The 25536-nt window shown below is 52.5% G+C and overlaps 10 protein-coding genes across 10 annotated transcripts; 1 reads left to right on the plus strand and 9 right to left on the minus strand.

Annotated features, from left to right (window-relative positions):
* Window positions 1–247: 247 nt before the first annotated feature.
* BBK36DRAFT_1166331 (hypothetical protein) lies at window positions 248–1925 on the minus strand (the record flags this gene model as incomplete). The annotated part of the gene is made up of 2 exons (XM_024894899.1): window positions 248–1573; window positions 1794–1925. The coding sequence occupies 2 exons, from the start codon at window positions 1923–1925 to the stop codon at window positions 248–250; spliced, it is 1458 nt and encodes a 485-aa protein (XP_024751736.1).
* Window positions 1926–3339: 1414 nt separating this feature from the next.
* Window positions 3340–4200, plus strand: BBK36DRAFT_1190746 (Cloroperoxidase; the record flags this gene model as incomplete). Its single annotated transcript, XM_024896683.1, has 3 exons — window positions 3340–3445; window positions 3510–4055; window positions 4103–4200. 3 exons carry the CDS (start codon window positions 3340–3342, stop codon window positions 4198–4200), a joined length of 750 nt encoding a protein of 249 aa, XP_024751737.1.
* Window positions 4201–4792: 592 nt separating this feature from the next.
* BBK36DRAFT_1190750 (hypothetical protein) lies at window positions 4793–6002 on the minus strand (the record flags this gene model as incomplete). Its single annotated transcript, XM_024896684.1, has 1 exon — window positions 4793–6002. One exon carries the CDS (start codon window positions 6000–6002, stop codon window positions 4809–4811), a length of 1194 nt encoding a protein of 397 aa, XP_024751738.1. The 3' UTR covers window positions 4793–4808.
* Window positions 6003–7288: 1286 nt separating this feature from the next.
* BBK36DRAFT_64037 (NAD(P)-binding protein) lies at window positions 7289–8190 on the minus strand (the record flags this gene model as incomplete). The annotated part of the gene is made up of 2 exons (XM_024898413.1): window positions 7289–7795; window positions 7834–8190. 2 exons carry the CDS (start codon window positions 8188–8190, stop codon window positions 7289–7291), a joined length of 864 nt encoding a protein of 287 aa, XP_024751739.1.
* A 686-nt stretch (window positions 8191–8876) lies between these two features.
* Window positions 8877–9750, minus strand: BBK36DRAFT_1166335 (hypothetical protein; the record flags this gene model as incomplete). The annotated part of the gene is made up of 3 exons (XM_024894900.1): window positions 8877–9418; window positions 9486–9583; window positions 9698–9750. The coding sequence occupies 3 exons, from the start codon at window positions 9748–9750 to the stop codon at window positions 8877–8879; spliced, it is 693 nt and encodes a 230-aa protein (XP_024751740.1).
* A 1241-nt stretch (window positions 9751–10991) lies between these two features.
* On the minus strand, window positions 10992–12929 carry BBK36DRAFT_1112823 (aspartyl-tRNA synthetase; the record flags this gene model as incomplete). The annotated part of the gene is made up of 4 exons (XM_024889842.1): window positions 10992–11578; window positions 11658–11757; window positions 11810–12076; window positions 12138–12929. 4 exons carry the CDS (start codon window positions 12927–12929, stop codon window positions 10992–10994), a joined length of 1746 nt encoding a protein of 581 aa, XP_024751741.1.
* Window positions 12930–13387: 458 nt separating this feature from the next.
* Window positions 13388–14797, minus strand: BBK36DRAFT_1112816 (mannose-6-phosphate isomerase; the record flags this gene model as incomplete). The annotated part of the gene is made up of 2 exons (XM_024889840.1): window positions 13388–14587; window positions 14654–14797. 2 exons carry the CDS (start codon window positions 14795–14797, stop codon window positions 13388–13390), a joined length of 1344 nt encoding a protein of 447 aa, XP_024751742.1.
* A 679-nt stretch (window positions 14798–15476) lies between these two features.
* Window positions 15477–16151, minus strand: BBK36DRAFT_1795 (hypothetical protein; the record flags this gene model as incomplete). Its single annotated transcript, XM_024897848.1, has 1 exon — window positions 15477–16151. One exon carries the CDS (start codon window positions 16149–16151, stop codon window positions 15477–15479), a length of 675 nt encoding a protein of 224 aa, XP_024751743.1.
* Window positions 16152–17810: 1659 nt separating this feature from the next.
* Window positions 17811–22545, minus strand: BBK36DRAFT_1190767 (hypothetical protein; the record flags this gene model as incomplete). The annotated part of the gene is made up of 3 exons (XM_024896685.1): window positions 17811–19058; window positions 19194–22191; window positions 22283–22545. 3 exons carry the CDS (start codon window positions 22543–22545, stop codon window positions 17811–17813), a joined length of 4509 nt encoding a protein of 1502 aa, XP_024751744.1.
* A 709-nt stretch (window positions 22546–23254) lies between these two features.
* Window positions 23255–24452, minus strand: BBK36DRAFT_1113418 (synthase; the record flags this gene model as incomplete). Its single annotated transcript, XM_024889910.1, has 2 exons — window positions 23255–23302; window positions 23382–24452. 2 exons carry the CDS (start codon window positions 24450–24452, stop codon window positions 23255–23257), a joined length of 1119 nt encoding a protein of 372 aa, XP_024751745.1.
* Window positions 24453–25536: the final 1084 nt, after the last annotated feature.

Here is a 25536-nt window from a genome sequence, read left to right on the forward strand (position 1 = left end):
CAATTTATCCAGCGCAGTATCGCGCAAGAGGTTCCCGTGTTTCACAAGTGTCAACGAGACGTCAATTTCGATTTACAACATATCTTCGATTCGCAAAACTAGATACTCATTGTCCATATGCTTAGCATAGCCCGCTAAAGTAGGCGTTGTCTATCAGCAATTCGCGTCGTGTTCGGGCATATATCTCAGAGTTGCTCGGACTAGGTCCATGGGGTATTTCATAATGGAGATTGTAGTAGCGATGCAATCATTCTAGAGGCTCTGCAATTGCTTTCTGGACAGCATACATGCTCTCAGGCCACCAAGATTCCCCAGTCTCTGCTGGTTCGAGAGTCCAGCGTTGGGCTTCCGCAAACGAGAGGACCCTCCCAAGTTCCCACTGGCCAATGCTTCCAATCCACCAGACTCCGTCTAGAAGCATAACAAGAACCAGCCAATGAGAAAAGATGTTCATTGCCAGCTGTTGTGCCGTACCCAGCGGTATAGGTTTATCGAGAGAACCAGAGTCGGTTTGGTGTGTCGCGACTGGCATATGATCGAGGGCTGATTGAACAAGCTGGAGATACTCGAGTGGAACGCGATTCAAGAAAGCCATGATGGTCCGTCGCCAGAGTTTGGATGGCGTGGCAGAAGTAACACGAGCCAAGTATCTCCTCAACCAAGGGGATGCCTTTTCTAGTCCGTTCAATTGGAAGTTGGACGTAGAAGATGCTGGCGGAGGTAGTTCGTGACTTGACTGATTAGGGGCAAATACTGTGGTGAACAGTTCATCCAGAAGTTTGAGAGACGCAAGGCACGCGTGCAGCTCTGAGTTGGGGAGACTTCGTGCGTGTATGTTTAAGTCGCCCTCTCCAATCCAGACAGTTTGCGCTCGTGCATTGAGCTTCTCCAAGGCGGCCCCATATGTGGCGGACACGATCGGCAGCAGTAGCCGCCTTGTCCCTTCAGAAGGGCCATCCTCAGGGGGATAGAGGTTACCTCCTGATAGAGCGGCTGTATGTGAAGCAGAGTCGTCTTTTACAGCGCAAGGAGAATTCGGTATGATATTTCCAAAATCGCTGCAGGGGCTCGAACTGTTGTGTACCCCAACGTAGGCTACGTAGGCAGCACGAATTGAGGTTATCCACTGCGATTGCAGTGGAAACATCTCGTTGGAGAGAATTTTCCCGCTTCTCCTCGCCTTCTTGGCCAATAACACTCGAGCAGAATGGCCAGCCAATGCATACAGCACCATCAAGGGAGCATTGGCAAGAACAGTGTCGAAATGGTCATCGTGTAAGGCCGCTTGTATCTGGTGGAGCGATGTTCTGTGATGTCGATCTGCCAGGACGAACAGGCCATTGATCTCCTCTAATCTCTCCAGAGGCGCGCGCGAATGCCGCACAATGTCGTAGCACTTGCAGACTGCTGAAAGTGCCAGCATCGAGCCCATGACCGGTCTGCTGCCGAAGGCGAGATTTGGGATTCCCACGTGAAGGGCGTATAACTCGTCTGCATCGGAAGGAATGGCGCGACTCGTATGTGTGATGTAGTGGCTGAGCAGCTCCAGCTCTTCGGAGCTCAATGTGGAGGGCTGCTGACGCGTTTCCGAAGCTCCAGAAGCAGGGTACGGGGATGCGGGGAAGAAGCCCGAATCACTGAGGCAGATCTCATCTGAGCTTGTCTCGGAGCTGCGTGGGCTTGGTTCGGGGAGGCTCAGATAATCTAAATACGGGGTTTCCAGTGATAGTACGTCTCGCCCAGCGCCGGTTTCGGTTGACTCTGATCGAAAGCGATCATCCTCGAACGTGTACCTGCAACAATGGTTTCGCTTCTTGCACCGGGTGCAGATAGGACGCGCCTCGTCGCACTGCTTCTCTTGTCAGCAATCGTAGCGGTGTCTCGATGATGCACTGCACGGAACCTTTTTCCTCTGTGTCTTGCATCTTGTGCAACCCTTTCTTGACTTTTCATGTGACCGACGCTGCTTGAACTCTCTGGTGGGCATGATGAGTTGTTGAGCCATAACTGATTGTCAACTCGTAGGTTGGCGATACAAGGTGATAGTGAAATATGCTTATTTATTAGAGCTAAACTTCCTGAATTTGGAATCGGAATTTGGAATTCATTGTCTTACGTATTGCACCGCCTCTCCTGCTAACTGCCAGCTGAAGGTGCTATTCCCTTTTCGACTGTGGCCGAGAGACGTCATCTGAGAGACTCTCGAACTTGGACTCAGTTAATCTGGGGCAATGCAAACTTAGAGCGTTCCAGATTCATTTTGAAAGAGAAGTGAAGAGGAAAAAAGACGTACAATATTATCTTTTCAGAAATTCTTCGAGAAAGTGCCGGTAGCTACCGGGAGAGAGTCCGATCGTGCCATTGCTGTTGCTCAGTGCGTTGAAGAGGTTGGAGAGGCGGTGAGATTACATAACTTGAAGTCTCATCGTCGGAGGACGAGCCGATGCCCAGTTGCAAAGAGACTCAAAGTCTCAAACTAAAAGCTTCAATGCCTTCAAACATGATTGAGAGTAATGCCACTTCAACTTCCAAGTCAATGAGAAGGCCAGCACCGTCACCCAACAGTTCGCCCGACTGGCACAAGCATAGCCGGGTATCGGACGAGAGCCTATTGATCCTCATTCTCGCCAGCTGGCCGGGTCACAGATATTATTGAAAAACAAGGCTGGGCTCACCATCACATGCAGTCATGCTTGTGGACAGCCTGCATCTCTGAGCACACCAGCAACCTGATTTACAGTGTTTAAATGCTTCGGCTTTCTCCGCAGCTTGCAGAACGCGCAATTGGGCGACTACGCCAAAGGCGCCGGGGTTTGCCCAAATTCTCCTAGGGCTGACACTGCACCCAATCCTAGCAATCGCCGAGCGTATTCCTTGGGGCGTATCGCCACGGGCGTATTCCTTCAAGCGTATAATAAGCATGTGTGCCTAGTATCACCTATCGTTCCTGCGACACAGGTACAGTAGTCACTTCTCCTGAGCCTGACAAATAATTGCCAGAAGGCTGAGTCTGCTGGAGCTCGTGGGCTACGAACAGGCTTCGGTAGGTCGGGCATTGCCTCAAAATCTCCCGCCAGTCGAGTAGGATTACAGATAGATGGACCCCTATTGGTTGCTTCTCTACGTAAGGAGTACGGAGTACCGTATCTCCTGATTACCTTTGTGATTTACGTCGATACGCTCTGTGCTAAGCCAGATTAGAATATGACAAGATGCGATCCCAGAAGCTTGAGGCCGGTATAAATATTCGTCGTCAGTCATGGAATGGAAGTAAACAATGCAGAAAGACAACGGCGTTGCCACTTGAGAACCCAACGAATTACTCTCTTATCAACCAAGATGCGATCTCTGTTCATCACCGTGCTGTTAAGCAGTCTCGTCTCGGGACTGCCCAATTTTCATCCTAGCAAAGGCCATGAATGGATTCCAGCTGGGCCAGGAGATAGTGCGCTACCAAATCAACACTTGAGCTCTGCATCTGCAGACGACTAACAAAAAACCGTCCTTAGGCCGATCGCCATGCCCAGGCCTGAACGTCCTCGCTAACCACGGCTGGCTTCCTCGCTCAGGGAGGAACATCGATCTGCCAACTCTCCAAGATGCCGTTGCCGGTGCCTACAACTACGCCCCCAACTCCTTTGACGATATTTTCAAACAAGCCCAAGACTGCAATCTCACGACAACGGGCAACTATTCGACGTTCAATTTGGCCGACCTGGCGAAGCATGATTGCATCGAGTTTGACGGATCGCTGTCCCGAAACGACTTTGCTCTTGGAGATAACCTACACTTTAACCCGAGAATCTGGAAGACGACATCCAAGAGGCTAGGCCTGGACGATATCGGACGTGATCCAAAGTCCAAGTATCTGACCGTGGAACGAGCGGCCAAGGCGAGGGCCGCCCGCGTAGCAGACGCCATGAGGGCCAACGACGCCTTCAATGCTTCAAAAAACCAACAGATGGGCAGCCTTGGGACGACAGCCTTATACTTGACGACATTGTGGGACGATGCCGCGGGAGCTGCTCCCAAGGAGTGGGTCAAAACGTTCTTCGGTAAGTCTCGAGATTCTTTGTTTGCTGGAGTCGGGCTAATCACCAAGCAGAGTGGGAGCGCCTCCCTTTTTCGAGACCGCTGAGGCAAAAGACCAATGACGATATCAATGCCATGTTCGCAAAGATTCAGGCAGTGCAGGTGTGATTACAGCAATCCGCCATTGGCGATTCGTCATAATGGCTATCCTGACGGTCGTTGGAGATACTAGATATTAGAAAGCGAGAGAGAGCGAATGGGTTTTGTTTGGGCTTTCTAGAATAGCACATGCTCTCCTTTGAGCTTTATGAATTGTAACTCAATATGAACATAAGTTTCTTCCAATCAAGTTAGATGTCGCCTCCAAGTTCAAGATATTTCATTGCCAAGAGAAATTACAATTATGTCTGCATCACGAACTAGGTGCGTTTGATGGGGCGAGCACGAAGAAGTTTGCAAAGATGAAGTTTTCCAATCTAGTCAATGCCTCACTTTTGTGAATTAACCAGCCAGGGGTACATGCGGCAATTATCATGTTTGCAAAGCCAGTAACTATGGTAGATAGTCCACGTCCATGACTATGTGACAGTGCAACATGGAAAATCTCACGGAGGCAGGGGCAAGCCCGGTACATGAAAGTCTATTCTCATTTCTAATAACTGGCTACTCCAGATAACGCTCTAGATACAAAGACGACCCTACACAGAGCTATCAACACTTTGACCGAAGATCGACGGTTTCCTCGACTAGCAAATACATGTTCGCCATTTAGGCAGCTAGAGGCCATGTCGGGAGAAGAAGTCAAACATGACCTTAAAGCCTGCTGTGGCATTGTTGTGCAGTGGCAGCGCATGTCCGGTGTTGGGCTGGATGGCCACCTCAATAGCAGTAGCGTGGGGGTAGGTCTCGTTCAAGGCTGTGATATTCGCCAAACCCCGGCAGTCACCACGACAGATGTAGAAGTCAAACTCCGGTAGGAAGAACTGGACGGGAGCTTTGAAAGACGGCCCGGGGTTGCCTATCAGGGAAAAGGCCGAGGCGAACTCTCCGATGGGAACAGGTTGCTTGATGCTGATACCGTAGTTGAGCAGCTCTGGTGTGAAGGCGGTCTTCGGATTACCCCCAAAGAAGATGTTCTGGATACCGTCTCTCTGGCACACAACATAACCACTTGAGCGGTTAAAAGGAGGCGATCCTGTGGCAGCATATTCGACGCTGAAGGATGTCGAACCAGCGCTCGCGAGAAATTCCGTCAAGAGATAGCCCGTGATGATTGCTCCGTCGGTAAGAGGGCCGTACCTGGCAATGAAGGCGGAGGTAAGGAATGACCCGAAGCTGTGTCCGATGTGAACGACTTTGTGCGGGACCTCCAACTGATTGAAGGCAGCATCGGAGGGCTCGGTATGGCTCGCAAAGTCATACAGAGTGCCATTGCGGGCCATCAAAGTCAATTGACGGAGGATCTCCAGCTCAAGAGGAGCCTGGACCACGGTGTATGCGTCCGGATGATCGGATTCGCCTACTCCCAAACGATCATACGTGAGGATCGAGTATCCAGCCTTAAGAGCTGCCTCCACATAAGAGTGCTTCTCGGGCCTGTACGTCGAGTCCCAGTATCTGGAGTCGTAGTGGACTCCGTGGGTGGCGATTTGCAAGGTATTGTTCTTGCTCTTCTGGGCACCATTGGGGATGCACAGCTGGGCATGAATGTTGAAAGTTCTGGAAGTCGTAGTATTCTTGATGATGCTCCCGGGGCCATGCACCGTAGTTCGAGTGGCGTCGTAGATTGCCCAAGCAGCCGCTTCGATGTCGTTGTCTACTCTGGGTATATCGTAAACAGCGGTTTCTGCAGTGACAGGCAACGGAATGTCCAGCTGCTTGCAATACCCATGAGGTCGGTGGCTGACACTCGGTGAAGCAGAAACGGCCCGGAGGATCAGAAGGACGCCGACAATGAGAACGGACGCCATTATGCTGCGGAAAGTCCTGAGTTTGGGTGCAAGGGAGTGTAAACTTGGTGTGTCGTGGTAGGTAGTGTTTCACAAGATCGTAAAAGAAGTGTTGCTGGTTCTCAGATTTATGAAGACGGAAAGAGGTCATATATATAATAAGAGATCTAGGTAAGGTGTAAAATTGAAGTCTCTCGGAGGTTTTACGCGGATTGTTTAAAGTCAAGCTTAATTCCAAATTCAATAGGCGCAGACTTAAAAGCATGCACAGCCATGTAGAATAATACGCCCGCATACGCTCCATTGCTTGTACGACATACGCTTTACACTAGACTGCACCGCCATCCAGCGCCAGCCTCGTCTCTCCTGCCATCTCATGTTTGATGAATCCTGACCGAGAGTTTACGCACTCAATCCTCTATTAACCTCGCCATCTTGGAGCTGTAGCCTGGTGACAACATTTTATTTGAAATTACTGACCGGTGCGTGGGGTATGCGGACAAAGAATGCGGTACGCGTCTTCGGTGATGACTCTTTTGGTTTATTACTATATGTGTAAGGCGACGTGTTCCAGAAGAAATACCAAGTGCACATCCCAGTGCATCAGCCAATATTGATGCGTAAAGATGACACGCTTGGGCGACGATTCTGCGCTGCGGTGTTGAGGTGACGACATAGTGCTGCAGACCATGTTTGTCACCGCGATATACCAGATCAGTGACAATTACTGATCCGAACAAAATTGAGCATCAGTGTTTAAAGCTTTGCGCCTCCGACTATACTTTTGTCAAATGTCGCCTCATGCGCGCGCATTGATATCGCACAAAAAGAATCTCATAAGGTCGTTCGTTGAAGGGTTCCTGCCTGGGGCTATATCTCTGGAGGCGATGGTCAATGTGCAGATATCGACAGACCCATCCGTTGAACTCGAAAAGCTGCTTGGAATCTTGTTTATTATCCCGTTCCTACAGAAAGACAGTTTCTGATCCTTACCAACACATTGACTGTTAAAAAGATGGTAAGTCAACAAGAATGATGGCGAAGAGTCAACCTTTAGTTGTTGGCACACTTGGCTAATATCGCAGTCTTCTCACGTACTTAAAGACTATGGTACCATTGGCAAGAAGAGGCACAGGAAGTTGCACAGATCAGTATTCCGAAAGCTGGGATTAGGGCGTGATAACTGATTGCGCGTCTTCGTTACACTGATACGGATGTCGGAGTTGGGACGGTTTGTACCTTAAGGTATGCATATGTAGATATAACCTGGCTTTCCTTCAAGGCTAGCTAGCCTCTTCACTCAAATGTTACAAGAATCTGGCAATAACATCCTCTAGCTCCTCGTCACTCATCTCCTTTATGCCAAGAAGCTCGTTGTCCAGATGGCCCGAAAAATCCCCTCCATAGCCCTTCCCGAGCACAGAGATATGCAAAAGGGGCATAAGCCCTGTGTTGATGTCTGCGTGTGGCTTCTGAAACTCAAGTTGGCCCTCCGCAGAGACAACGGATGAGTCGATGTACGTTAACTGCCAGTCTTTGCCAATAATTCTCTTCATGAATCCGATGAGCTTGTTCTGTGCGATGACTGCATCATGGATGTAGACATGTCTATTCTTTGTCTCCTCGAGATGATCAATGATTGATGCGACCGCTTCGCTGATTGTGGATAGAATAGTTGTACTAAAGGGAAGGTTGCCGTCATCGTAGATCGTAGCAGTATGCGCTTTAGGGTGAACCAAGAAGCCAGCCGCCGACCCAGTCCGAACCAGTGCATAGAGCCGTGTAGCTGAAACTGGAGTGATTTGCGACCTGGTCTTTCAGGTAAAAGGACGTGCACCTTGTTTGCGAAAACCGGCAGCTTCATGCAGTTGTCATTGTTGGTGTCCGTGCCAAACTCTGCCGGCAAGAAGCGTATCACACCTGCGGCAACGGCGGCGTCGATGAGCGTGTCCTGGCTACCGATTGGTGTTGCACCGGGTAGGGCCGCAATAACAACTGCATGACCCTGCAGAGCGGCCGTGAGCGAAGCCACGGAGTCATAGTCGACCTCGGCAGTGCTCAGATGCGGATGATGCTTGGGAAGCTTGGCAGAGCAGCTACGCCCACTTCGAGTGAGAGCGGTAACAAAATGCCCTGCTTTCAGGAGCTCGACGACCACCGGGATGCCTACAGCACCCGTGGCACCCGCAACTGCGACTTGTACGGCCATAGCAGTCGATATTACTCGAGGAGATCTTGATTAGGCAACTCCCTAGCTTGAAAAGATGCAGAAGAATTGTTTTCTGGGAAACCTTCTGCTCAATACGATGAGAACTGTATCTCTTGTCTTTCTTTTATAGAGCAACAGCCGCTTGGCTCGATGATGATGGTGACTACTTAGTCATAATGCTGTGGAGGGTTGAACGAGAGCGAAATCGTCGTCCTGTGTAGCCCCATCTGGGACTTTCCTAAACCGATTAAATGTTGACGATGGGGCAGCTCATGATTTGCTCCAAGAAGCCGCTATTTTCTTGGGGAAACTTGAGAGCCTCATGATTCCGCTTATTCACATACCTGAAACATTGCAGAAAATTGTTCACTTTCAGGACTTGCAATTACTGACGCCGCGGAGATCCGACATTTCGTCCACTCTGGGCACCGCTGTTCAATAGGGACGACAAACAAAATCACGGAAAGAATGAAAGACGGGTATACGAGACAGGCTCTTCACGACCTATCCGCAGTCCGATATCGACAAGAGCGAGGAGCTCATAGGAAGGCCAAACATCACATGCAAGAGACGATCTTATTTGGCTGTATGTCTTTGTTATCTATTAAACATTACTCTAATGGCGGTGGTATTATATTGGTCATTACCCATCACGTTCGCATTCGTTCGTTCAATCGTATTCGTCGTTATACTTCCGCAATCACCGGAACATCCTTCGTCTCCTCCCACCCAGCCTTGACCAGCCAAAACATCGCCATCCACGGCGTCGTGAGCAGCCCCAGAACTCCACCCAAGACCAGCTTGAAGATCTCGGGCACCCATTTTCGATGATAGTAATAATCGCCGCCCTCCTTGTCGCCGAAAGCCGTCAATACGCCCACGAAGACGGGCCACAGCAACAGAAAGCCCGCTACAGCGAAACAGAACCCTCTCAGAGCCTGCTGAATGACTTCAACCAACGACCATGGCCGAGGCTGCGTCTTGGCCTCAGCTGTCGAGTCTCGCGGAAGAAAGAAGAAGCATCGCAGCAAAGGATTTGCAGGCCGTGAAATAAAGCCGATGGGTTGAACGGAGCGCTGGCTGAGGTCGAAGCGAAGAATCAAAAGCTCGACGAACCAGGTAATGATGCACTGTATAATCATGGTGACAGCAGCATCGCCCGCCAACGTATTGGGAAGCTGCCAGAGCCGAATGGGTTTCGTAGCTGTGTCTTGCGTAGAATACATGGCTGCGCAATCTCAAATTAGCAATCCGTTCAAGGTGCCCTCGGGGAACGCGGCTAGTAAAAGACTCACCATACGCAATAGCGAGATTGATGCCACCGGAGATGATCAAAGCGCCAACTCCATGTACGCCAAAGATGTAAAAGAGCTGGTGGCCCGTGAAATTCGGACTGGCTTCGACATTTGTGCTGGCTATCTCTTCTATGTCCTCCGAAGTTTGTGGTTTCTGCTGCTCTTTCGCGTTTGCGTCAAATATCGGTTCGAGAGGTGGTTTCTCGGCTGACGCCAGAGTTGAAGGGTCAAAGTCCCCTGTTTCTGGATCTTCAGGCACCGCCATCGCTAAGATGGTGCGCTTCTTGAGCGAACTGCTAACTTTCGGATCGTGTCGTATCGTCATGCAAGTCGCAATAGCCAGGGAACGTCGTGACACAGAACAAGCTAGCCTCACTTGTGGCCAAATCTTTGAATGCAGGTTCAAGTTTGAAGAACAACGAGCTCAGCGACTTTTATTCTCTCTTCTTTTGATTTAATTTCCTCATCGTCCAGGCAAACATTTTATTAAGCTCTGGGGCAACAAAATAAGGTCAAGGGGGCGTAAAATACCCCTGCAGCTTAACCCAGCCATTGCGGAATAGCCCGGCGGCACATGGGCCAGCTAACAGCCCAGTGAATACCGAGCACGAATACGGCGGTGAGTGCGCCAACAAGAAGACGTCTGGTGGCACCTTGCGTGGTTGGAGATCTACTAATAAGCGTGCCACAATCTTTTCCAGGCACGCAGCACTCGAATAAGGAATATGCGTTGCCTGTGATATTGACTCGTGGATATGGATCATGGCATACAGACCATGTCACCAGGCAGAGCTTCTTGTTATCGCGAAATCGCTCATATAGCCTCCACGTGTGCCAAGAACTGTCGGATGACTCCGTCAGGCGCGTACAAAGACGAGAAAGCAATGATAATAAGGCCTCACAGCTTGTTAGATGTCACGGAGAACCCGATCCACGGCCATCAAGCTTGGATCCGCCTCAGAATGTCAACCCGGCAAGGTTCTTAATCAAAGGCAGCGACTGATCTATAACTTCGCATGTAATTCAGACCGCCATGTCTTGCATCCTTCACCGTCATCCCACGCCACGACAATGGACCCAAGCTAAGACCATTGTTAGCAGCATCGTCCAGGAGAAGCTTCGCGTGTCGGTCATGGTGGCAACGGCGTAGATTGGTGTCGGCCCGGGCTAATCATCAGATCTGAACCCCTGATAGACGCCTGGGTTGGCTTCCCGTGCCTGCGGAGATGAATACGCGTCAGAAAAGAGCCTTGAGAGCTCTTACGACAAGGTACATACGGAGTATAATACTGATGTATGATTTGGAGATCTTCCCAAGTAATGCGATTCGCCGTCAATTCTTCTGACTAACACAGTACCAAGGGCCTAGCCCAGGATACTTATTGGTATGCTTCCAAACAAGGGAAGAGCCAACCCAATCGTAGCCATTTAGGAGAGGTTTCTATTTATTTCTTCATTTCTTCTTCCACAAATCTTTATATCATCTCCCTTTCTAGATATCTACATTTATGGCAGCAGTCTCTTTGGTGTTCTGGGGTAATACGCCGCCAAGTGCACGCTGGGAAGGGCAAGGTACCAAGCGACAACACGGTCAAGACCGATACCACCGCCACCGTGAGGAGGAACACCCGCCTCGCGGAAGACTTGGATGTATTCTTTGATACCGGCGCTGGTGGGATCAACACCCTTGAAGCGGATGCGAGCCTCAAGCTCATCAGGGTCGGCAATACGCTCACCACCGGACAGAATCTCCTGTCCACGCAGGAACATGTCGAATGCGTTGGTTACTGGCTCGTTGGGCTTGCTCGCAGGGTCAACCTTGGCATAGAAGGGTCTCGCGGCTTCGGGGAATTTGTCGACGGCGAAGAAGTCGGTCTTGTACTTTTCACGGACCAGCGCGCCCAGTGCCTTCTCTTGCGGTGTTGACATGTCTTCGTCATCGCGAACGTTGCGGAACTCTTCGGGACCTTCCTCCCGGAGCAGCTTCTGGGCCTCTGCAAAGGTCAAGCGCAACTCCTTTCCGGGTTCGGGGAGGAGGATCTCGGGTGAAGGATAGACGGAGCGAACCAGCTCGATTTCAGCGGCGCAGTTCTCTGTGCACATTAGTCAGTAAGAGGCGCCCGCAACACTAAGTCTAAGGGTTGAGCTCGGGCAAGGATTCAGAGGACATACTCTCAATGCCGCGGAAGATGTGCAACAGGACGCCCTCCAGCATAGAAAGGACCTCGTGGTAGTCTTTCTGGATCTCCATCTCCATATCAAGACCGGTAAACTGGAAAGCAGTAAGTATTGACGAAATGAGAACGGGAAGGAGACTAGCATACCTCGGTCATGTGTCTCGGGGTGTTGGAGTTCTCGGCTCTGAAGACGGGTCCAATGCTGAAGACGCGCTTTCGGCCACCAGCAATCTCGAACTGCTTATAAAACTGTGGTGACTGGGCGAGGTAGGCCGTCTGGTTGAAGTAGGGCATAGAGAAGACGTTGGCGCCGCCTTCGGAAGCAGCTCCGATGAGGCACGGCGGCTCAAACTCCTTGAATCCATGCTCCCTCAGGTACGAGCGGAACAAGTGCTTGACCTCCACGCGGATATCCTGCAAATATCTGTGTTAGCGCGCTAACCATGCCATTTTCAGGATTGTGGGAAGGACATACAGCAATAGCCTGCTGGACGGGCGACCGCTTGTGCATGACAATGTTGTCCAAGTGAGTCAACATGGACGCCGCGGGAGGACCACCCTCGGCCTCCTTCTCCTGGGCGCCCTCCTCAGGCTTCGCCTCCTCGTCGCTAAAGTTGGTCACGGCACGGTTCGCAGCAGCCAGAGTCATGCCAAGAGTCGCCGGAGCAGCAGCAATGACATAGAGCTTGGTGATGTGCAGCTCGAAATCAGACACACGGCAGCTCTTGACGGGCGCAAAGGGCTTCTCGACCGTGGCCTCGACGGTCACGAAGCTCTCCGGGTTGACGCCGCCCACCCACTTGACCATGCGCTTGCTAATGACAGGCTTTCCATCCTCCGCCTTATTCTCGGCCGTGGCGCTAACGATGCCCTGGATGGCCCAGTTACCCTCCTCGCGCAGCTCGACAAAGGCCATCTTGGCGCCCTGCATGCGCGTGTTCTGCAGCCACGCCCGGATGACGACCGTCTTTCCAAGATGAGACTCGTTGATATCCTTGAGGTGGACATATTCGACACCGGCCGGGAACGACGAGAGCAAGGCGGGAGTGGCAGCGCCATAGTAGTCTTTGGCGGGGTCTTCTTCGGGCTCGTTGGAGGTTGCGGCAACGGCGATTCGCTCGGCAGCTCGCTGGGCCTTCAGAGCTTCTTTCTTGGCCTTGGCCTCGGCCTTCTTGGCGGCCTTCTTCGATGGGCCGGCAGCGTCGGCGGTGGCGGCAGCGGCATTGTCTCCCGCAGGAGGAGCTGGGGGGTTCGATTCTTCAGCCATTGTGAACTCCGGTTTGTCGAAAAATGGTTGATGAGTCGCTGCTATCACGAACGTGGGGTAGGTGTTTCTTGAATATGAATTTTTGGCGGGGCATTGGATGACTCATCCGGCAGCTGTCACGTGAAAGTCCAGGAACAGGAGATGATATCAACCGTGAGTCAGGAGATGTCGGATGTATGCAGAAATCAAGAGTACAATTGTGTGATGCCGGCCAATGGTGGGACGTCTTTCAACCATGACTTCAAAGGTTCATGAGCAATTGCAAGAGGCAGAGGAGCAGGAATGACGCGGCGATATCCGTAGGTCGATTGTCCACAAAAGCGTGTATAGAAGTCAAATCTAGCTTAAGGTACCTGTTTGATTGTCGCCTTGTAAAATTCCACTCGCACATCAACTCGTGTCATTCCAAGACGTCATAAATGAAGGGTCATAAAAAAAGGTAGTTGCAGTTTCAAAGATTATAACTTGTCCTTTCCGGACGAGTCAATCTCGCAGAATGCCTTGTACGTGATAAACTCGTCGTCCTGTCCGCCACTGGACTCCAAGACCAGCTCCGCGGTAGATCCGACGAAGAACACGTAACCTTCCTTTATCTCGTGCTTTGTCGGTCCTACGGCAATTGTACCCTTGCCGCTTGTGCAGATGATAATGCTGGGGCCCTCAAGAGGCTCAAAGGTGGCCTTGGCGCCGTCGCCGCGAAGCAGCGTGCGCACAACGCTGAACTCGTCAATGGGCGGATCGTACAGCAGGACGGATGATCCAGAGCTATAGCCAGCACGGTTAAGCGTCGCGTAAGGGTAATCGGTCGGCGACATCTTCTGCTGGTCGATGGGCGCATAGTTGTATGTGAGCATGTCGACGAGCGTGGACACGTCCTTGAACTTGGGCGTCAGGCCAGCGCGGACAACGTTGTCGGAAGCCGCCATGCATTCGACAATATCACCAGAAACGTAGGCGTGGATGTCGTCGGCAACAAGGAACAGCGCCTCTCCGGGCTGTAGCGTGACGAAGTTGAGGAAGAAGAGGACAAAGATACCAATGTCGGAGCCAAACTGGCCGTGAAGACGGGTGACAAGCTCGGCAAGGACTGCACCTTTGGTGGATGACACGCCACCGGCAGCGAAATTTTCGCCCTCAGACTTGGCGAGCGCAACGAGGTTGGCCGTTTCCCTGTCAATGTCCTCGGGTGAGGATGACATCAAGCCTCCGAAGGCCTTTTGCAGGGCCTTCTTCTTGGCCGCCTCGTCGCCGCCCTCTTGCTTGGCAGCCTGGACAAACTGCGCCGCCTCTTCCTCCCCTACCAGCGTTCTGAGGGGCTTGACGTTCTCCAGAAAGTGCGCAATTTCCTCCAGAGGTCGGAATCCGCACAGCCCCTCAAAGGGAGTAATCGCAATGGCCATCTCGGGCTTGTGGTTGTCATCGGGGTAGTTCTTGGGGTCCCGTGCGTGCAGCTGCTCGGCCAGCTTCTTGTTGGGATGGGCCTGGATGGAGAGGGCCTTGTTGATGGAGAGGACTTTGAAGAGGAAGGGCAGCTTGGCGCCATATTTGGCGGCGACGGACTGGGAGAGGAGGAGCTGGTTTTCGGAGCAGAGGTCGAGGAGGGTCCGGCCGGTGTTGACGTCTTTGGAGGGGTTGGAGGGGTGCGTGCCCATCCATAGCTGGGAAGGTTAGAGGCTGCAGACGCGACAGAGTGCGAGAGTGTGAAAGGGTAGAAATCAGCGTACCTCGGCGTAGGGCTTGTCAGACTGGATGGACAGGTCGTCCGAGGGCGTGGCGGCGGCGAACCTGGCGGCGGCCGACTCGCTCCCCTTTTTGCCCCATTCGTACGAGTTGACGCCGCACTGCAGACGGATGAGAGGGACCTGCATTGTGATGGTGATTGAGGTTATGGGGTATCTGGTAGAGAAGAGTGCAACGTTGAAGAAAGGAAAGTCGGGGAACCGAGAGGTGCAATACGAAGACGCGGCAAAGGTCAATCCGATGCAGACAGAGAAGGGCGTTGGCGATGATGGAGCTGTGATTGGAGCTTTGGGCAACAGCTACCGTCCCAGCAGTTGCTGCGACCCCGCCCTAAACTGCAACCCCGCTGTGGACCTGGTTGTACTCGTACTGCAGACGCTTCTATTTTGCACATGAAGATGAAGCTTGGAATCGACAAGAGGGCGGATGAAATAGATTGGAATAATGAAGTTGATTTATTGTCGTATAGCAGCTCGCCCAAACGCCTGTTTCGTCCAGCTTTGCGCCGATAACGTCTCGTCTAATAAAGCCACGCCCGTCCATTAAGGATGATCCGCAGCCATGCCATGTGAGAGACACTAACCAGTAGCACCTCTGTAATAATAAGCCAGCAGCCATCTCGTCCCATCGTGTTCCCATCCAGTCCAATAAACCCATACAATGCAAAGGATGGCAAAAGCATACCACATAATAATGCAGTGTACCGTTGTCTGCGTGTCGTCGTCTTCCTCAAAATCATATCCCCTCTCATCATCTCTCGTCCTTAATACCGTGACTGCCCATCATCACCATGACCGACGTCATCGCTCAAACCAACCCCCAGGCCAGAATCCCGGCCAAACAGCTCACCACCGCCAGGACAACCCGCACATCCGTCCTCCTCGTCGGCGCATCCGCCTTGAGCACCGGTACATGCCACCCGCAGTGTTCCTGTCCACCCACCGTGTCGCAGGTGTAAAACGTCGTCATGCTGTAGCCCATCTCGGCCAGCTGCGCGTCCTGGTCCGGCGGCGGCGTCACGATGGGCTTGTAGGGCGGGATGGAGAGAGGCTCCGAGGCTGGAGATGCTTGCCCCTCGACGGCCAAATGCTGGAGCTCGAGAGGAAGGGGGTGATGCTGCTGTTGCTGCTGCTGTTGTGCTGCGCGAGTCGCTGAAGCGGCGCCTTCGGTGCTGGTTTCGGTCGCCTGTGGGGTTTCGGACTCGCTGCCGTGGCCCGGCGACGGCGCTGGAGCTGGAGCTGGAGCTGGAGCTGGTGAGGGTCTGCGGGAGTTTGCGCTGATGCTAATGGGAGGTGCTGCAGACGCTGTAGATGCTGCAAATGCCAATGTCGACGCCGCAGATGCTGAAGACAGTAATCGTGAAGAAGCAGAAACAGACGTTGTAGGAAGTGCACAGGCCAGGAGGGAGAGGCCGCAGAAGATGATGATGGCACACGACCAAGGCCGCAGCCGCAGCCGCCGCTTTTGCGCAGAGTGTCGCATGACGCCCTGATTTGATGGGACGGACGGCGAGTTCGGCCCCACCGGGCGCAGACAAAAACTCTCTGCTTCCGGTATTCGAAGACGTCAGAATTATGAACTGGGACTGGCGTCAGATCAGCGCCAGAGAGCTGACTGAAGCGAGACCTTTCTGTTTCAGATGACGATGGAGGAATGCAGCGAGTTGAGATGCGCGAATGGTAATGTTAATCCTCAATGTCTGAAGCAATGCAATGGATTGGAATCGCATCAGGCACGCGGCCAAGTTTGCCCAGATATATATCTATTAAGGAGCGCAGCAAGAGAGTGGGAGCTGCAAAGAAAATCGGGGATTCGTGAATATCGCAGCCAAGTCAGGCAAAGCTCTGTACACCAACGCAAGAAACACCAAAGTGAAAAGGAATCATATGAAAATCGACAGAAAATAATAGGAGTGGACTTTTGAAAAGAATAAAAAGGAGAGGGAGCGACAGAAGAAAGCAAACAATAGAGAAGGGAGTTAATCCGCCCGTTTGTGCCAGACAAACGATGGAGAGCTGCTCCATCAGACGTTTCACTGTCCTTCCATCAGCGCCTTTATATGATTATGTCCTCCTCGTGCGTACATGCTTTTCTCTTCACTCTGGGCTCCATCGCACATTCACGGACAATCGAGGGACGACATTCCGCTGGTGCTTGTTAAAGGTAAATCCAACCCGCGCATAACATTCTCGCGTCATCCATCCATCCCCCTTCACCAATCATCAAACGGACTAATACTTCCATCCCGACACGCCACCGACCACATGTGAGCGTTCACTTTGAGTGAGTCAGTGCAATGGTTGGCTGACAATCCTCGCCTTTTCTACCCACCCTGTACTCGTGAAGTCAATTCTGCCGCCTCGCGATGTCGTCAATTTTCCTTTGTTTTCCTACACCATCCTCTAGCTCTAAAATTTTCTTGGTACCGTATTAGCAGCCTACATGTGCTTTAAACTTCGTCAGCTACACCCGAGCACCAGTGGTCTTGCATTTCGTTCCACAAGCTGCATTACCATCTTCCCTCAACATCAAACATTACCCAAAACAGCACCAGCTCACCATAGCCAAAACTTCCACGTTCAGCAAAGACCCTTGTCCAATCATACCACCAACAACTCAGCGACGTGATACCCCTAATAATGAAACGCGTCTGTCCGTGCTCTCTTCAGCAATACTCCGGACAACAGCTTGACGTCGCGTAACACCAACTCAATTTATAAACATTCCCTTCACACTTCACTTTCTCCAATGGCTCTTCGTCCATGCGTCGTGTCTTGGCGGCTCGTTACCCAGCGTTGATGCCGACACCGCTCCGGCAGTCACTTGTTTCGAATGTCCACATGCACGTGAAACATATTCCAAGCAACGTCATTCTGAAACAGTGACTTTTGCCCGGGATAACATCAAAGGCAACTCGTATTCACCATCGGAGCAACCCAGTATAATCCTCGGTGAAACGGTTCCTCAATCTTGCTCACCAACAAACGCCGCACTACGCATGTGTCACCACCTCTTCAATACACTTGGTATAATGCTCAATTACTAAGGTATTGGCTAGATCCATCTAGAACCGTATTTGTACAAGCTGATATCATCAAATGCTTCCTCCCACTACATCAAGTGTCGTAGACATATGTACCATTATTGCCACATAGAAGAGCCGCCACGCCGGCCTTTGTGCTTGCTCACAGGGCTCACAAGCGGCGCCATCGACAGGGGTTCCTTTCCTCGACGACTCCTTCGCCCGCTTCTCGGAGATGCCGTTGTGGCATCGGCTTTCTTCGTGCTCGACACGTGCCTTTCGTGTCCATTACCCTTCCTGACCCAGCCCGGGCCAGTAGGCAACGAGCCTCTCGCTGGCGCCACTCTTGTCTCTTCAGGCTCCATTACTTCATGACTTTCATCCGGCACCCCGTTGCTAGAAGGTGGGCTAGAGCTCAGAACAATGACCTGGCTCCCGGCCGGAATGGCAAACGCCGGCTTGCCATCCTTGCTCTTCTCGGTTTGAGAAAGAGGAGGCTGCGGCAGAGTGACGCTCTGGTCCAAAGCTTTGATGCGGGATGGGGGTTGCGTCGCGTTTGGAAATAGCTTTCTCTCTACCACCAAGTCTTCTTCGTCTTGCTCTTTGATCTCGGGCGGAACGTCAGACTCGTGTCCCTCATCCAGCTTGCGCATGGCTTCCTCGTATTCCGCATCCCGCGTAGGGCCAGATTGGCTAGCTGACATCGAAGGCGATTCTTTCTTCCCTCTAGAGCTTTGAGTGGGTTGAGCCGACATGAATATCTGTTCCAGCGATGGGAAGGGGCTGCTGCTTGCATGGCTCGATGGCGACGTCTGTGATCTCGAGCGACTCTGTATCGGCGTGGTCTCGCGGGGTCGCGGTAAAGTTTCGGGGATAATCGTCTCGTCTTGGAGACCGGCTTGGATGGAATAGCTGGTCTGTGGTTGTCGCCCACTAGGAACGCTGAAATGCGATGAGGTGATAACCGTGTCTGAGGGTTTCGCCATCGACAAGCCACTATCGCCATGAGTCGATTCTCGTTCTCCTTCGTCTCCTCCATCTCCTTCGTCCCCTCTTTCCATCTCAGCAGCAGATGCCTCCTCTGACCTCTTCGACGCAAGCGTGTTGGAACTTTCCTCCGCCATGGCATCCGCTAGGCTGGGCCCTAGTTCTGCCTCCTGGTCAGCAGCTGGTTCGTCGTCACGCTCAATCCAATGGTTCAACTTTGGAGAGTGTGCTTTCTGAAGGTTGGACGTGGCAGTCAACACGTGTTCCGATCGAGCGTCTGGCTTGCTATGCGCATGTCCGACATGTTCGAAGCTATTGCTGGCCGTGCTAATCTGTACCTCGGACATGGACACGTCCAGCCTTGGCAGCCGCTGGCCCGACTGTATCGAAAGAGTCTCTAAGTTGGCTTGGGTGCCAAAAGAATCGTGCATCAACTCATCTTCAATAGCAGCTCGCACTTCCCCCGTGCTGAAGCCGTTGTCCAAGCCATCCTCCCCCGACGGGAAGCCGCTTACCTTGTCTTGACCCGACAACGTCGTCTCATCCTCCGCAATCACCTCTGTTTTGCCCAAGGCCGTCTGAGCCATCACATCGGCAGGCGCCTGTTGCAACAGGCGAGGATCCATCATCTCCGACCATTTGAGTGACCTGAACCCAGTATCTTCTTCCTGCTCCTCGTCGTCCAGATCAGGCACCTCGAACTTGCCATACACTCGCTCTCCAGTCACCTCGTCGTACGTTTTCTCGTAATCGTCGCGGTCTCGCCTTGCCAAAATGACGTGGACCTCGCCATCTTCGCCTCCAGGGACGACTAGGCCCGTCATCGGTAACATTTCCGGTTGCCAGTTTGTGGCCTTGGACATGACCAACTGATTCCAGGTAATGACCATGCCCGGCTGAGCAGTCCCAGGTGCCAGAGGGGGTAGTGACTTTACGTCTTTGGGAAGTGACGGGAGATCATCCACATCCGTGAACTGGCTGCTCTTTGCAGGCGCATCATCATAATTGAGTATCACATCTTCTTCCTCCTGATTTGGGCTGCCTCTCTGCAGGTTCACAGACTTCCCCTTACTGGTTCTGCTCCTCTTCCTTGGCTCTGGGGCGGAGTGGCCGTCTTCGGGCTCCTCATCATAGTAGTATGTCGAGTCATCGTAGGAAGTATCGGCTTCGTAGGTCTCCGACGCGCGCTTGCGTTTCCGGATGGCGTCGCGTCTTTGCTGGGGATCCCAGCGCTGCACAAAGGGGAAGGGAGGTTCGCTGAGAATCATATCCTCGTGGCAACATTCCACAGCCCTGTAGTTGATCTTTTCCCGCCAGGCATTCTCATCCTCTTCCTCGTTCTGGTCAGCATTAGGCGTAGGTTCATTACCGCCATTGTTCGGTAGAGTTCGTGGATTAACTAGTGGTCGAACGTCTTTCATCAGGGTATCACGGATCTTTTGCTCGTCTGCCTTGTTGGACGGAGGCTTCAAACCCAGTGCGCCGAATACAAGGCGTCGGCCTGCGCCCATGTCAATGCGGCTGTGACGCTTTGCTGGCGTGTCTTTGGGGTCTGGTGTTGCGGCTTGGTCTGCATCCGCGGAAGTACTTGTCGCCTCCCCCGCTTTATCGGATGGAGGAGCGTCTCGCATCTGGGCTTCATTGTTCGCTGTATCGCCCTCGTGGGCCTCGTCGAGGATCGCAGCCAAGAGAGCTTTCTTCCGTGCTAGGAAATCTTCGCTCGTGACGTCTCCCTCGGTGCCGTTTGTCAACTCGGGTTGATTGGCTTGCAGTTCCTTCAAAGCTTTGTTGCGTTTCCTTCTCGCATTCCGTTTTTGCGTACGTGTGAGACCGGTGGCCGGTGGCTTGTCAGAAGTCTGGATCCGGGACGTCTCGACGTGAGATGTCTGTCTGGGAAGTGGAAGTGCCGTCTTGGCAGTGGGCTGTTCAACTGCTAACTGCACTGGCTTCTTTGATGAGACTTCTTCCACTTCGGATTCAGATTCAGATTCAGATCCTGACTCCGATTCAGATTCGGATTCAGATTCGGATGTGGGGTCTGAATCATCTGCTGAACTTGAATCGCTTGGTTCACTACTGCTCGCATCGGAAGAGCTCGACGAACTTTCCCCTCCATCATTCCCCGCATGTTGGGCGTTGTGTTGAGTGTCAACGTCGATGCTGCTGTCGCTATCGTCATCAGATGTTTCATCTTCGGGATCGCTTGACCCATCGTCCTTGGGAAAGCTTGCTGCAGGTAGATCGCGCATCTGGTGGCCTTCTTCTTCGCTCGATGATCCACTCTCTAGGGAATCATCACTGGAGTCGCTTTCAGACTCCGATGAGCTCTCTTCCTCTGAAGAATCTTCGTCCTCTGCTGATTCCAAGTCGTCAGAGTTGGTTCCTGGAGTCTCGTTCCTGTTTGTATGCTGGCTCCGGCTCAATTGTAAATCGAACAATGGGACACCATTTGTAGTAGTCTCCGGGGAGCCATCGCCTTCGACATCTTCTTCAATCTCTTCTATGAGCCGCTTTCTAACCCCACGGTTGACAATCTCCAGGGGGGATGGAGACGGTTCGTCTTCCACAGTTGGTTTGGAGACGTGACCACTGCCGCCGCGACGTGTAAAGGGAGCGAGAATAAGAGAGGCACCGTCCATCATTTGTTCAAAAGTAAGAGAAGGTTCACACAGCATGGTGAGCGACATGTATGCTTTTCGTAGGTCCCTGTTTGTTCGCTTGAGTGTCGTCCTGATGTCGCTATACAACTCCGGGAAGGCTGTCTGAAAGACGGTAATGAGGACTTCCATGGGCACAGTACCATATCCTTGCGCAGTTGACGGAGTGAAAGAAGTACTGAACATTCCACTGTACAGGCTTGGAGTGTCCGGACCTTCGCTTGCGGAGTCTAGCATCATGTTTGGGTTAAATCCTCCAGAGTAACCTCTTGCATCCGTCTCCCCAATTTCGTCCTCAGAAAGGTTAGAGTGTGCATGTGCGTAGCTGTTGAGATCGGCGCCGGCTTCCTCCCTAAGAAGCTGCAGCTCTGTTTCGAGATCATCATCTTCGCCCTCATCTTCGTCTTCTTCGTCGGTAGAATCCTCCACGTCGGTATCATCTTCCATCTCGTCGTCTTCCGATTCATTCACGACATAGCCCTTTCCGTAACGGGGGGTCTCGGATACGGAGCTTGAGGCTGAGCTCTCATTGAGATATTGTTCGTAGAGCTCGGCGGCGAGCGACCCGTCCCATGGATTTTTGGAATGAGCCTTCTTGGGCATATCGTATCGGGCCGAACGAGGGGCGCCGATGAGAAACGGTTCTTGCTCTTCTTCTTCTTCATCGTCGTCGTCTTCGTAGTTGACCCGAATGCGTTTTCGAGGGGGCAGCTCGACGTGAGGGCGATCATGCGGAGCTCTAATCCACGATCTCCCGAAAGCGAGGCCATCAACAAGATGCCGCCCGTCATCCGAGATTTGGTGTCGGCCGCTGAGTCGACGTCGCTTGAGGTCTCCGGTTAGGAGAGACCGGATACTGCCAGGGAGTTTAGGTTAGAATGACGGTGCGCTATATCAGGAGAGAACGTTATCCAGAAAATAGCAAGGAAAAGAGAGAGGCTACTCACAGGACTTGGTCTTCATCCTTCAAAATCCGGCCAACTTGTTGGAAATGCAGACACTCGAAGCTGCCGCCCTTTCCGTCCGCAAGCTCGACGGCGTAGTCCTCAAGGCCCCATTCGCCGCTCTCGAGGGGCACAACCTCGTTGACCTGCTCCAGAAGCTTTGCGATGGTGAAGTCCTCCGAGCAGGAACACGGCCACACAAGCTTGACCTCTGGGAGTCCGTGGCGACGGATCACCAGCCGAAGGCGGATGTCCTGAGGCTGCATATTTGACGGCGCGGCGATATTACTTCAGCAGCATGACTGTCAAAGTGATGCGATAAAGACAGACACGTGTGTAGTGCTGAAAAAAGTCACAAAATGGCAGATATCAAGGACAAGGAGAGTTGAGGTTTCAGGGTTCAGGTGAAATTTAATAGGTAGGTTCAAAAATGCCGGGCGCCTCGAAAGTTGCAGCCTTGACGCGCTACAGAAGCCCCATCAGCTGCTGTGCTTCTGCCTCACGCTGCTGAAAAATTTAGTGGGTCGTGGAAGAGGTGGGGCCGTGCGACGACGTCGAATTCGTCTTGCGTCAAACTCGACAGAATGGCCAATGAATGAAAAGAGGCGGAATCACCTGCAAACCCTTCTTGACGTGCTACTTGTAAAGTTGGTGGTTTATTTTGTAGTGGTACTGGTCCTGTACTTTTTTTTATCCAGAAAGTGTCTAGATAAGTCATCATTGGTGCTCGACATTGCTGGCTGATAGATTACATGTAGTATGTGGTTGTTTGCGACTGGCCTCGTCCAGCCGTCCAATGGATATAGATAGGTATATGCGGCATCGTAGGCAGTCATAGTGCCCATTTGTGACCGTGAAGAAACATGAAATCGAAGAGAAAAACAACAAGTAAACGCCTTCTTATGCTCCAGTGTCCAGTATTCGAAGAAGAAAAAGTACCCAGCATTCTCTCTGCCCCTCTGATGGATGCCTCGTCTAATGAGGAAGCCCTGCCATATCTAGCATGTGGCCCATCTTTTCGATCTAAGCGCAGCAGATGTCAGTGAACGGCTCTTGTGTAACCTCAGTCGAAGAGAGAAACAGGGAAGTGACAAATTCTCACTTTTGTCTTCAAATAGCCCTCTACTTCCTGACTCCGGAAGCCCCCTTTGCCCTTCCATGATAAGGGCACCATGGCAACTCGCTCCGTTACGACAATTTCCCGGTTGGGGCCTTCAATAGCACGAATCTTGTCGGGGTTGTTGGTCAATAGGCGTACGTCTTTCTGGCCTAGGTCCATCAACATAGCGGTGGCCAAGCCGTAGCTACGAGCATCGGCTGGGTGTCGCAGTAGCAGGTTCGCCTCAACGGTATCAGATCCAAGATCTTGCAGATTGTATGCCTTGAGTTTCTCGCCAAGCCCAATACCACGGCCCTCCTGTCGCAGATAAATGATGATGCCTCCGGCTTTGTTACCCGGTAGCGACATGAGTCGCGCAGCCTCGTCCAGCTGTTCGCCGCAGTCGCACCTCGCCGACCACGCAGTCTCCCCGGTATAGCATTCCGAATGGATGCGCACCAATGGCGGATCTTGACGGCCGTACTGCCCTTGCTGTGACTCTGTCTCTGATGAAGGGCCGCCCATGCCGCTTGTTGTCCGGCCCGGATAGAGCCGGCCTGTGTATGCACCGCGAATCATGCGATCCATCTCGGTTTCGCCCTCGCGGGGAGCATCTAACGATTTGCTTCGAATATGGTTCCCAAACACAATCGCTAGATGCTCCTTGTTATCGACGTTGTTGGTATATAGATGCAAGAACATCTCGGTCCCGTTGACTGTGGGGATGCGGGCGCGCACAACGCATTGTACCTCGGGTAATGTTTCAAGCAGCTTCGGCTTCTTGCTTCCACATCCACCAGACGCAATCGAGCTGTCGACGGGGATTCCTCGCAGTCCGGCAGTTGTGGGCGTCTGATTTCCCGGAGTGGCCGGAGGAGTAAAGGCTGGTGAGAGAAGCGATGGCGGGGGCGGCTGAGTCTTTGGGGAATCGATATGACTCGATCTTGACAGCGACAAGTCGTCAATCGGCTGGCCATCGCGGCTCCGGGGCGTGTCGACGGCGGCGGTTCGAGGAGAGTAGAACGACGGCAGCTGAGCGGTATCGCCAGCACCGAAAGACGCATCCGACGTCATTTTGTAAGGACTGGGGCGCACGGCCTGTGTCTCAAGAGCTGAGGGCATGATGATTAGTGGACCGACGATTTTGAGTCGGAGGATGCGGAGAAACAAGACAAGAGCGGCGCATAAAGCGAGGACAACGGGCGAGTAAGAGGGATGGCAATAGGAGAGGTGAATAGAGATGCTGGCTGTTAGATGCAGCAACGTACCGTCTTATTTCGGAATCGCAGCGGAGTGCCTCTACAGTATTCGCAAAACAAGCGCGCGCGAGTGTGTGATGCTGATTATCAATTTGCGCGGCGATGCTCTCGCACAATGACTAAGAGTCCGGCTAGCATGCGCAAAACAGTGGGGTCGGCGACTCGGAGTGCGCAGGTTCGGGATTCCGTCTCTGTTCATGCGGGCACGAGCCTCAATTCTGCGGAAAAGGGATCCAGAGAGCAGGGGAGAGGAAATCGCATTCGTAGAAGCCGAAGGAAGAGAAGCAAAGCCGCGCAACATCCAGAGCAAAAGTGCGGGCCTCTGCAGCGGCTCGCGCATTCAATTTGTCGTAGATGGAAAATGACGTCGGGGAATGAACCGGGCATTTCCGCTGATGAATTGTATGGTCTCCCGCTCCAACCGATACTGTCACTCACTTGAAGCATTCAACAGCTGCTGAGCAATTGATAGGCTAGCCACGGGAATTGTCCCAGCGACTCTTCATCCCCGGACCGCCTCAAACAGAAGCATCACCAGCACGGGGAAGAGAGAGGGCCTCGGCTCGGCTTCACTATCCCCCACTTCGCCATCCCCTTAATTCGATACACTCACATGCGACATCACTCGCTTAGGATTCTTTTAACCGGCTTATTGCCTAACCAAGGGCGTTACCTAACACAAGAACTTACCGACCATGCCGAGCACCGGAGCCATTCATCTTCATTCGTTCTCAGCCCCAGACGTCATCCAGCCATAGCGCCTTACATGTACGCGCTTTGCACTGCAGCACTTTGATCATGGGCTCTTTCATTTTCAGCTATCCAAGAGAATGAGGCGCTCAGTGAGCCAATCAGGCCTCCTGTCAGAAAAGCACACTCAAGTGATGTGTTTGTGTGTG

Source organism: Trichoderma citrinoviride (assembly GCF_003025115.1).
Source record: "Trichoderma citrinoviride strain TUCIM 6016 unplaced genomic scaffold BBK36scaffold_3, whole genome shotgun sequence".
In the NCBI taxonomy this organism is placed as follows: Eukaryota; Fungi; Ascomycota; class Sordariomycetes; order Hypocreales; family Hypocreaceae; genus Trichoderma; species Trichoderma citrinoviride.